General features: G+C 29.6%; 2 protein-coding genes across 8 annotated transcripts in view; both read right to left on the bottom strand.

Moving 5' to 3' along the window:
* Nucleotides 1–98, bottom strand: part of LOC124426353 (potassium voltage-gated channel protein eag) — an 84,421-nt gene extending 84,323 nt beyond the window's left edge. For all 7 annotated transcript variants that reach the window (XM_046967948.1, XM_046967952.1, XM_046967950.1 and 4 more), the window contains exon 1: nucleotides 1–98. This exon is cut by the window's left edge and continues 475 nt beyond it. The gene's annotated coding sequence lies outside the window, so the exon portion shown is untranslated.
* Nucleotide 99: 1 nt separating this feature from the next.
* Nucleotides 100–12,500, bottom strand: part of LOC124426356 (cell wall integrity and stress response component 1-like) — a 24,054-nt gene continuing 11,653 nt past the window's right edge. The window contains exon 2 of the mRNA XM_046967958.1: nucleotides 100–2,011. Coding sequence (XP_046823914.1) covers nucleotides 1,086–1,574 — 489 coding nt within the window. The 5' untranslated portion in view covers nucleotides 1,575–2,011 and the 3' untranslated portion in view covers nucleotides 100–1,085. The remainder of the gene's footprint in view (nucleotides 2,012–12,500) is intronic.

The raw sequence follows: 12,500 nt of genomic DNA, 5'->3' as shown, positions 1-12,500 counted from the left end.
ATCATCATCATCATCATCATCATCATCATTATCATTATCATTATCATCATCATCATCATCATCATCATCATTATCACCATCATCATCATCATTATCATCATCATCAACAACATCAACATCATAATCACCACCATAATTATAATTACAATCATCACCATTATCACCAACAACATCATCATCATCATCGTCATCTTCATCGTCATCATCATCATCATAATCAACGTCATCATTATCATCGTCATCATCGCCGCTGGCCGAAACACCATTGAGAGAGATCCCACGTAATTTTATATCCACGGAATTGACGATTGACGTTTGGAATAAGGATATAAAGGAATAGGATATAGTGGAAGAATAGGGGATCGAAAAGGATAAGGATAAGGAATAGGAGGTGATGGAGGATAAGGAATAAGAAAAAGAAGAAGAAAAAGAGGAGAACGTGGCGCTTCTTTCGTCACCTGAAGATCGTCTCCCTTCCCCGCGACATCGCAGTATTAGCGAAAATCAAATACGATTGGCTGTCTGGTAGTAGTCCCTTTCTTTTTAACGAGGAAAAAGGAATAGAAAGATTCAAGATAAAAGATAAGGATGAAAAGAAGAAGAAGGAGGAAGAGTAGGAAGAAGAAGAAGAAGAAGAAGAAGAAGAAGAAGAAAATGAAGAAGAAAAAGAAGAAGAAGAACAATGGAGGATAAGGTTGGGATCGATCGATAAAAGTACGATGACCTTCGGCCCACTTTTCTGGCCCAAGACGACTAAGAAGGAGGAAGTAGTCTCGTCAATGACGAGGACAATGATCGATTGGATAAGCAAAGAGGATTTTGATGGATAGAGAATATAATGGGAATAACGATAGAAGGTAATGATGAAATAGTAGTAGTAGTAGTAATAGCAACAGCAGCAGCAGCAGCAGCAGCAGCAGTAGTAGTAGTAGTAGTAATAGTAGTAGTAGTAGCAGCAGTAGCAGCAGCAGTAGTAATAGTAGCAGTAGTAGTAGTAGTAGTAGTAGTAGTAATTATAATAATCGTAATAGTAGTAGTAATAATAATAGAAGTATAAATAGGCGAGCCAACAATCAAGTTCTATCTTATAAGATAATCCTAGGCAATGCTCGCAACGAGAACTCGCTGATAGAGTCCTCCGCCGGTTGTCCTTTTGATGGATATGTGCCAATGATGAGCACTGACCCATCTAACCGCAGTCCTTCCAAGTGATTGGCCGAGCTATCGTTAATGCTGGCCGTAGAAGTTGATGGCGACGATGGTGATGACGAGGATGATGATGATGACGATGACGAAAACGAGGACGTGAACGGGAACGTGAACGGGAACGTGAACGACGGTGACGATGAAACGGATGATAAGAACGACGACGACGATGATGACGATGACTGCGTTGCTGATGCTCTTCCTCTTCTTCTTCTCGTCGTAAACGACGATGGTGTCGGTGATGATGACGACGGCGATGACCACGGATAACGGGCAAACGAAGCGGGCCTCGTTCCAACGACCTCGTTCTCCACATCCTCGGCGTCCTCCTCGGCGTCCGTGCAACTCGTGCCCGCGGAGGAGGACATCCCTCGCCAGTGAGGAAGCCGGCTGGAGAAGCCTCTGGCCCCTTCAAACGATCACATCGTTCTGATCTAACTTATCCTACTCGACTACTACTGTCTAAATATATTCCGTAAACACACGCCGTACACTCTCTATCTCTAACTCTTTTTCTTTCTTCCTTTCTCCCTCTCTCTTTCTCTCTCTCTCTCTCTCTCACTCTTTTCTCTTTTCTTTCTTTCTTTTTTCTTCTACTTCTTCTTTTTCTTCTTATCTTCTTCTCCCTCCTCTTCTTCTTCTTCTTCTTCTTCTTTTTATTACTATTATTATTATTATTATTTTCTTCTTATTACGATCCTCGTCGTATTAATCTCAAACGAGAGATCTCTTCTCTCTTCGATCTAACAAAATCCAAATAAAAATGTAAATCTCCCTTCTTCCTGATCAAACAAATCCTCTCCTTCTGCAACAAACAAGGAAAAAAAAATTAATAAATATATAAATAAATAAATAAATAAATGAGTAAAAAAAAAAAGAGAGAAAAAAAATTACTATCATGTCATTAAAAAAAAAAAAAAAAAAAAAAAAAAAAAAAAAAAAAAAAAAATTATCATCCTTCGTTTCAATATTTGGCGCTAATAAGCTATACGATTAAATGTATATAAGCAGGTAGATCCAATAGATCGATTAATAAACTCTGTATGTATATATATATATATATGTATATGTATATGTATATGTATATGTATATGTATATGTATGCATGTATGTATATATGTATGTATGTACGAGCAAAATTTTTTCTACACGATGAAAGTTAATATGCGATACAGTTTTATAACTAGATGGAAATAACTCGGTATTACGAATTTGTAGGAATAGGAAGGAAATGCTGGTGAAGGAAACTAACTTTCATATTTTTCTCGAAACTTTCGACGTAAAAGTATCATCGAAATGAATTTCCTCGATATTTCTCCAAACGGGAAGAAAAAGAAACGGAAAAGAAAACGAGGAGAAAAGAAAAGAGACAAAAATCAGAGAAAAAAAAGAATAAATAAATAAATAAATAAATAAACAAACAAACAGTTAACAAACGAGTGAATAAATAAATAAAAAAAGGAAAAAGGAAAAATGGGAAAATTTATTTCCAAAGTTTTTTTTACTAACATCGTATCTCCAATTGACGATTTCGTAAAAAAAAGAAAAAAAAAAAATAATAATAATAATAATAATAATAATTCTAATAATGTTATAAGGTCGTGTCAAAGCGAATAAAAGTAGTTCATCCATCCGATCGATGCTCTAACTTTTCCCGCTAAAAAGCTGACTTTTAAAGAAGAAGCAACCCTCGTAATAATGTTCATCTGCGCATTGCGTATTCCGCAGAAAAGAATAATTCGATACGATTATTCCATCCCCCACCCTCACCCCTACTTCCCATTCTTCAACATTTTGTATACACATATATATATATATATATATATATATATATACCCTACGTAACATACATACATACATACATACAGGTATAATACAGGATGTGTCTCAATAATAAATGTTATCATCTCAAATATCTCCGTTATTTTTCGTTTTATGGAAGAATAAAAAGAAAAAAAATCATTTCAAGGGGGGCGCTAGTTTGACGATAGGGAGGGAGAAAACTTGTAGGGGGGAAAGAGAGGAAGAAAAATATTGTCTCAAGTTTACTTCTTTTCCCTTTTACTTTTTCCTATTTTTATTTTCGAATTCATCCACGAATTCATTCCTCCAGTGCTCGTTCTGAATTGAAAAAAAAAAAAAAAAAGAAAAAAAATAAATAAATAAATAAATAAAATAAAAGAAACGTAGAGCACAATGTCGAAGAATGATTAAGTTTGCGAGATATTTTGAAAAAAAAAAAAAGAAAAGTAAAAAAAAAAAAAAGAAAAAAAAATATCCGACTATTCATGAAACTTTGACAAACCATTTCTTTTTTTCCTTTTTTTTCTTTTCTTTTCTACTTTATTTTCATTGTCTTTATATTTTTTATTTGTTTATTTCTTTTTCCTTTTTTTTTTAAATCGAACTACGTATTCATTTTTAGCAAACGCACATATGCACGCACAGATGCATTATTTATTTTACGTAGTATATATATATATATATATATAGTTTTTTTTTTTCTTTATATTTTTTGTCGAAATTGATAAAAATTTTATATATTTTGAATGAATTTTTTGTCTGGTATTAAATCAAAATCGATATAGAAATAATCAAGGTATATTAAAAGGATCATCAATCGTGAATAGCGTTCATTCGTGAAAACATCAAACACAAGAGTTATACAATATCTATAGATACATATAGTAGCTGTAAGATGGCCTTGAACAACAATAGTAACGTTTCGAACGTGTGCATGGTGTCTATGTGTGTATGTGTGTGTGTGTGTGTGTATGTGAGTGTGCAGTAGTCGATCTGTTTGGAATTCAAGGCCGACGATACGTCACGAATGTAGCCACCGCACGTTTGGTCTTCGATGTCATGCTTACACAAAATCCAGTTGTCTCTCTCTCTCTCTCTCTTTCTCTCTCTCTCTCTCTCTCTCTCTCTCTCTCTCTCTCTCTCTCTCTCTATCTTTATCTATCTATCTATCTCTTTCTCTATCTTATATAATTTGTTTTGTTTTTCTTGCAACTTTCCTATTGGATTTTCAGATAAGTACGTACTCAGTCATTTTAACGAGATTTACTTTGCTTAACTTCGACCCACTCGCGTCAGTCTCACTTCGTATTTATTTATTTATTTATTTACTTTATTTATTTTATTTATCTTTTTATTATTATTATTATTATTATTATTATTATTATTATTATTATTATTATTATTATTATTATTATTATTATCATTGAACTAAGATAAACTAAAAAAGTAAAGTTTTTCTTTGATTGATTGATTTATTTATTTATTTTATTTTATTTTATCTTTTATTATATAAAATTAATACAAATTAATGAAACTATCGAACTCCGTCAATGATAGATATTTAATATTTCGTTTATAGATAGAAAAACACGAGAGAAAGAGAGAGAGAGAGAGAGAGAGAGAGAGAGAGAGAGATACACAAACTCGAATCGAGAGATTCTTTAAAACCGTTTGAAAGGTATCCTTCTAGTTTGAGCTTTTAACAAGCTTTACCCCCAAGCTCAAGGAAATCTCGAGGGAAGACTTATTCGCGACGCTTTTATCGTTTCTCCTTGTTGACCGATCGGACACGAATACCATTTCAATATTTTCTTTTTTCCTTTTCCTCTTTTTTTTTTCTTTTTGTTTATTTATTTATTCTTTTTTTTTTTTTATTTGACAAATTTTTATATCAATCGCCGAACGATATCCAAATCGATCGATTTTCTTTTTTTTTTTTTTTTTTTTTTTTTTTATTTTTATTTTTATATATATCAATGAATTCTATGTTATGAATTTTTTCATAGAAAATTAAATAAACAAAATCAAATAACGACCATGAAAATAATAATAATAATAATAATAATAATAATAATAATAATAATAATAATAATAAAAAGATATTCGAATGTTCGATTCAATTAGAAGAGAAAGATATATATATATATATATATATATATATATATATATATATAGAGAGAGAGAGAGAGAGAGAGAGAAAATCGAATTCAAATTGAAAAATAATATTACTTAACTTTTTTACCCGAGGAAAAACGATAAAAGCTCAACGTGATACGTGGAAACCTTTTAAAAGTTCCAAGAGCTTATAATGCGTATATCCAATTTAAGAAAGTGTACGTATGTAGTGTCTATATACATATAATATGTATGTATGTATTAGTGTATACATATATGTACGTGTACAGATAACTAGATACGCGAGAATGTATATTATATATTCTGTTTAAATTAAGTTTCTAATTAAAAGCAATGCTCGGGAACCGTGAGAAATTTCAACGTGACAACATTTTCCTAGATAAAGTTTCACGATCTAACTCCTTCTCAATTTTCTATCGAATAGAAATTTTCTATGTTGCCATGTTGAATATTGAAAGAGAAATTAATTTAATAGAAATCGAAGAATCAAATTTCTAATGTTATATATTTAATATATTGAACATTTTTAAAATCGATCGATAAAAGAAAAATAAGAAGGAAAGAAAAAAAAATGGATAAGTAGAAAAATGACAAAATGAAATTTCATTAAATTTACTTATGTATCTGTAAAAAGAATTGTTCCATTCGAAGTTGAATATTAAAAATGATCGATAAAATTGAAATGAATTTTTCTTGATAAACTTTCATGATTTAACCCTATCGAATAGAAATTCTTTCTATGATGAATTTTTCATTCAAGTTAACGATACTTATTGAAAAATTATCTATCATTATATCTGTACAATTTAAAAATAGATTTGTAAAGAGATTTGTTCCTCGTACGAAGTCGTGAATAAGATTGGGTTGAAGGTAAAAAAAAAAAAAAAAAGAAACAAGAAAGGGAAGGGAAAAAAGAAGAAAGAAAGAAAAGAAAAAACACGAAACACGAAGTTTCTTCGATAAAGTTATTCTTCGTAGAATTAAGTAATGATTTTGAATGAAAAAAAAAAAAGAAATAAATAAATAAATAAATAATAAATACGTCCTATCCATTATTATTTCGATAGAATTTAATCATTATTTCGATCAATTTATAAAGGAGATATTCGAATATAAAATTGAATGAGAAAGAGAAAGAGAGAATAAGAAAAGTATAAAACAAAGAAGAAAAAACATTTTCCTTGATGAAGTTTAATGATCCAAAAAAAAAAAGCAATTCATAAAGGCGACTCTAAGTTAAATTCTGAACTAATTTCCATAATCTTCAATTCATCCTGCCTTATCAAACTACACCTACTGGTAAATCGATTTGTAAAGGGATATTCGATGGGTCGAATAAAAAAAAGAAAAAAAGAAAAAAAAAAAAGAAAAAAAAATAATTAATCTAGTCGATTGAAAAAGGAAAAAAAGCAAGATGATAAATTTTCTTCCGGTATATAGAACAAATTTTATACCCTTCACCTCTTTAAAATAAAAGAAGCGAAAAAAAAAGGAAGAAGAAAGAAAAAGAAAAGAAAAAAAAAAAAACGAAAAAGGACAAAAAAGAAAAAAAGGAAATTTTATTCTGCGAATAAAAGAAGTACATATATTTGTCCTTCTTCGATACAATTTATACGATCGATTTGTAAAAGATACAATCGAGCGTAAAATCGTTCAAGGAAAAAAAAAAAAGTAAGAGAACTGAACTAAATAAAAACATACTTTCCATGACAATGAATCAACATGGATCTTGAAACTGTGAAAAAGTTCAATTACGAGCGAGAAATATAATCTTCAATCTGTCCTATTCGACTATTTAAATCCCATTATTCAAGTAAAAAATTGAACGATACGATATGATTTTTCTTCTTCTTTTTTTATTTTTTTTATTTTTTTTTTTTTTTTTTGGAAAGAAAGAGAAAGAAAGAATATATTCGACGTCGTCAAGTCGAATAAAAAGGATGTTATCGGAAAAAGAGGGGAAAAAAAAAAAAGTAAAATAAAATTTCTTCGTCTCCTTCAACGAAATTAGTCCCTCACCTCCCCACCCCCATCCGCTCCCTTATGTAAATCCTCCCTCTCTCTCTCTCTTTTTCTCTCTCTCTCTCTCTCTCTCTCTCTCTCTCTCTCTCTCTCTCGCCCCCTTTCTCTTTCTCACTCCAATAAAGAAATCGAGTTTTTGATTTTCGAAGGTGGGAAAAAATATTGAAAAGAAAAAAAAAAAAAAAAAAAAAAAAAAGAAAAGAAACGAAAAAGGAAAAATCAAAAGAAGGAGACTATATCCGTATTACATAGACGACATTTAACAAATCGATTTATAAAAGAGATATTCGATTAAGTCGGATATAAAATTCGTTCGAAAAAAAGTAAAAAAATACCGATGATAACGTTCGAGATAATAATAGCAGCGGAGATTGGAACGGAAACGATTTAGAATTTTCTTCTTCGAGTTTAAAAGAAAGAAAGAAAAAAAGAAATGTAGAAAGAGTGAGATAGATAGAGAGAGAGAGAGAGAGAGAGAGAGGGAGAGAGAGAGGGAGAAAGAGAAAGAGAGAAAAAGTGAGAAAGAAAGAAATAAAGAAAGAATGAGAAAACTAAAGAGAGATAGTCTTATTCTCTCTTTCTCTCCCTGTCTCTCTTCCTCTCTCTCTCTCTCTCTCTCTCTCTCTCTCTCTCTCTCTCTCTCTCTCTCTCTCTCTCTCTCTCTCTCGAAAGAGAGAGGGTAAAGCCCGTGGAAAGAGGTTACCTCGATTCCTTACGCGTACGTACTTTAATACGTATTCTCTTCTTTCTAAAGAGGAACGGATTCGAGTGTTGGTGTCCCGTCATTTTTTTCGTGGGTGGGCTTTTTGGCACACTCTCGTGTTCTTTACTGTCCCCTCACCCCCTGCCTCTCCCTTTACCTTTCTCCCTCCCTCTCTACTTCACCGACCACTCCTCTCCTCTTCACCATCCTTAGTTTTTTCTCCATCCCTCTCTCTCTCTCTCTCTCTCTCTCTCTCCCTCTCTTTCACTCTCTGTCTTTCCTTCCTTCTTTTTCTTCTACTCCCTTTACCATCATCTCTGGAGAACGATCGATCCTCCAACCTCGAACGCTTTTCTCAGTCGGTGGTCCATGCCACCACCTACATTATCGCCAAATGACCCCGTTGAGACGAGCCGATCAACAAGGAAGTGTTTCGTACTTGCGATAAACCGACCGCATGAGAGGTGAAAAAAGAGAAAAAAAAAAAGAAAAAAGAAGAAGGAAAAAAAAAGAAAAAATGTATATACATGTATATTTGTGTATGTGTGTATATATATATATATATATATAGAACGGGAAAAAAAAGATAAAAAAAAGATAAAGACAAAAAAGGAAAGATAAAAACAATGCGGTCCCTCCTATTCCACTTTACTGAAAATTTTTATCCAAACGGTGTTTATATAATCAAGATAAGAGAAAATTCTATACTTAAACGATATAACCTCTCTCTCTCTCTCTCTCTCTCTCTCTCTCTCTCTCTCTCTCTGTCTCTGTCTCTCTCTCTGTCTCTCTCCCTTTCGTTTTTACGCGAAATTTTTTTCTCAACGTTAATTTATTTTTTCCACATGGTTATGTTAACTTGAGCTATAATTATCAAATTTGAAATAAGAAAATAAAAAATGTATAATCTCTCCTCGATCTTATTTAGGTGCATAAGGTAATATTATTAAACATCGCATCAATTATATTCGTTTAAAAAAAAAAAAAAAAAAAAAAAAAAAGGTAAGAAAGAAAAAAGAGAAAATAATTTTTCTCTTCTCACAAACAATAACATTATGAAATATTCAAGTGAAAATTAATTGAATATCACATATCATTAACATGTCATAAAAATTATAAATAATCGGATCTACAATTCCTACAACAACAACAATAACAATAACAATAACAATAATAATAATAATAATAATAATAATAGCAATAATAATAATAATGATGATAACAACAACGATGTTAATGATAATAATTTAACAGAAAGTGTATACATAAAATTTTCACATATCTTTTTTCTGCCTTCGTACTTCTAAAAAAAAAATATAAGAAAAATAAAAAAAAAAACGGAAAAAAAATATAAAGAGGAAAAGAAAAAGATTTAAAGTTTTGTAAAAGTCTCGTTAAGGATCTAAATTTTGTATTCCAATGGTCTATGTATATATACATATTATATATATATATATATATATATATATATATATGTGTATATACATATATACATAAAAATACATATAAAAACGAAACGAAACGAAACGAAACGAAAGGTGATTCGTATAGCAACAATGAGAGTATTCGTGACACGTAACTTATTCCACTGACTTGGTGGAATAGTACTATAGTCGAGTTCAACTCCAACCCGTATATTTCTGTATGCACGACGAATAGAAAAGCTCGAATTTGTGTTTATAACGGAGACTCGCCTTTGTGAGGACGTTTTCGCGAGCCAACGCGCGCGAGAGAGTCTCTCGAAAGTGAGAGAGAAAAAGAAAGAACGCGAGAGAGAGAGAGAGAGAGAGAGAGAGAGAGAAGAGAAAAAAAAAGAAAAACGAAAATATAGCTCAAGCGCGCACGTTATCGATCGCTTCAAATCTCTCTCACGAATATTTCCCTAATATTTTTTTTTTAACAAGAGTTTCAATAAAAATGTTATACATTTTAACAATTAAGATGAGAATCCGATGACTTTTTAAATCCTTTTTTTACTTTTTAATTATTAATATTATTATTTATTTTTTATTATTATTATATTTTGTTATTATTATTATTGATATTATTTATTATTGTTTTATTTTTTTGTAATACGTAAACGTTTTAGCATAACTTAAACACGTGTATGTATAAATTGTACTTGTAATATTAATATTATTATACTTATAAATTATACAAATTAATATTAATAAATTGCACTACTATTATATTATAATACTATTATAATATTATGTAATGTATCTATAAATATTACTTTCCCATGCAATAGGAAACCGTGATTATTAAGAATGAAATTGTTTCATCGATAAAAAAATAATTTGTTTATTAATTATTTATCGATTTATATAATTTTATATAAAACATTCGCAATCTGATGTGAATGCCTTTTTTTTTTTTTTTTTTTTTTTTTTTAACAAAGCATGATAAATTTCATTCGTAAGAATTTGTTTATAAAAATTGTTTATAACAAATTGTTAATTAATTATTAACGATAGGTTAGAAAAATAGAGAAAATTATGCACTTTAAAATGATATTTGTTTCAAGTCTATGCGACTTTTAGTTCCGAAGATATTCCCATGCAACTGGAAAAGGTGACTAATAATAATGTAAAAAAAAAAATTGTTATATCGATAAAAATAAATCATTTGTTTATTAATTATTTATCGATTTATATAATTTTATATAAACCAGTCGCAATCTGATGTGAATGCATTTTTTTTGTTGATAAAACAAGATGAATTTCATTCGTAAGAATTTATTTATAAAAATTGTTTATAACAAATTGTTAATTAATTATTAACGATACGTTAAAAAAAATAGAGAATATTATGCACTTTAAAATGATATTTGTTTCAAGTCTCTACGACTTTTAGTTATTGAGATATTCCCGTGTAAAGGAAAGAAATTTACATTGGCCCACTGACTTACATAATTTCATTCAAATTAGCTCAGTGACACACTGACCTACATAAATTCCAGGAATTTACGCTGACCTACTACTCCTACTACTACTACTACTACGATCAGGTGATTATGAATGAAAAACTTTCGAAAGCGATATCTTCCGAACGAAAAATCGTAGAGACTTGAATGAAACACCGTTTTAAAGCGCAATTTATCCTTTATTTATTTAAATATTTCAATAATATTATTATAATGAAATCGATTTTGTTAATAATTTTTTTTAATCGAATTTTTTCTTTCCTTTCGTAATAAGAGCATAATTATAATGAAAATCATTAAAACAAATTTTTGTTATAATTATGTAAATTTTATTATTGTTTATTTAAAATTAGATATAATTAAGAATTTATTATAAAAAAGATAGAAAACTCGAAAGACTTTTCTTCAACTTTTCATCAAGCTCCACCGATCAATGTTATCAAAAACACATGATTACAAAAAAAAAAAAAAAAGAAAAGATAAAAATAAATCAATTAATCTTCAGTTGTACTTTACGCGTCCACTAATAAAAAAAAAAAAAAAAAAAAAAAAAAAAAAAAATTATCACTTCGATATTACGATCCTCTTCAATAATGTACGGATTTCAGTAAACAAAACTTACCCATATCTTTAAAAAGAACACATATCACTATAAATATGTTCAAGGTGAACATAGTTATTTTTTTTCAACCTTGTATTAATAAAGTATAAGTTATACTTAACGAATGTTACAAATATTTAACTAATATTTGAGTAAACGATAAAATTGATGTATTATTTTTCAAGTTGATAGAAGAAAAAGAAAGATAAATAAATAAATAAATAAATAAATAAATAAATAAATAAATAAAAAAAGAATATAAGGTTGGAAAAAAGTGTAAAATGTATGGGGTAAAAAAAAATATATGGTTCGTCCTCTTCCTCTGTTCTTTTCTCTTTTTTTTCTTCTTTTTTTTTTTTTTTTTTTTCACGTGAATCTTCTTCGTCCATTGTCCGTGATTTTCTCTCTTCGATATGAAAGAAGAAAAAAAAATGGGCGAGGTGTAGGTAGTAATATAGAAGAATATTTTTCATATTGACAGGAGGACACAGCGATGTTATATAATATATATACATATATATATATATATATAGAGAGAGAGAGAGAGAAAGAGAGAAAGAGAGAGAGAGAGAGAGAGAGAGAGAGAGAGAGAAAAGGACACAGGTGAGTTTTTCGTAAATCATCTTAAATTTGATAAATTAATGGAAATGCGAGAATGGCTAAAGCTTACTTTCTCACGAATCTATAGAACCTGTAAGAATCTTTCCGTTCTGCCCATTCGTCTTATGGATTATTCAAAGTGTTGAGTAGTATGATTAGTAGTAATAGTAGTAGTAGTAGTAGTAGTAGTAGTAGTAGATAGTAGTCTAGTAAATACTAGTTTGTATGTATGTATGTATATATATATATATATGATTACGAATCTACTTATTCCTTATCCGATCTCACCTAAGAGAATCTCGTTAAAACTTTCTTTAGCCTCGTACATCACTTTTTTTCTTTTTTTTTTTTTTTTTTCATTTTCGTGTCCTTTTAATACCTTTAAAACCATCCACATATTAATTCGAAATTATACTGTCTATAAATAAATTTTCTCTTCTTTCTTTCTTTTTTTTGACTTTCTTTATCTTTTTCCTTTTTTTTCTTTTTCTTTTTTTTCTTTC

This window comes from Vespa crabro, chromosome 8 (genome assembly GCF_910589235.1).
Source record: "Vespa crabro chromosome 8, iyVesCrab1.2, whole genome shotgun sequence".
Taxonomy (NCBI): Eukaryota; Metazoa; Arthropoda; class Insecta; order Hymenoptera; family Vespidae; genus Vespa; species Vespa crabro.
This window is presented reverse-complemented; position numbering and strand designations above follow the sequence as displayed.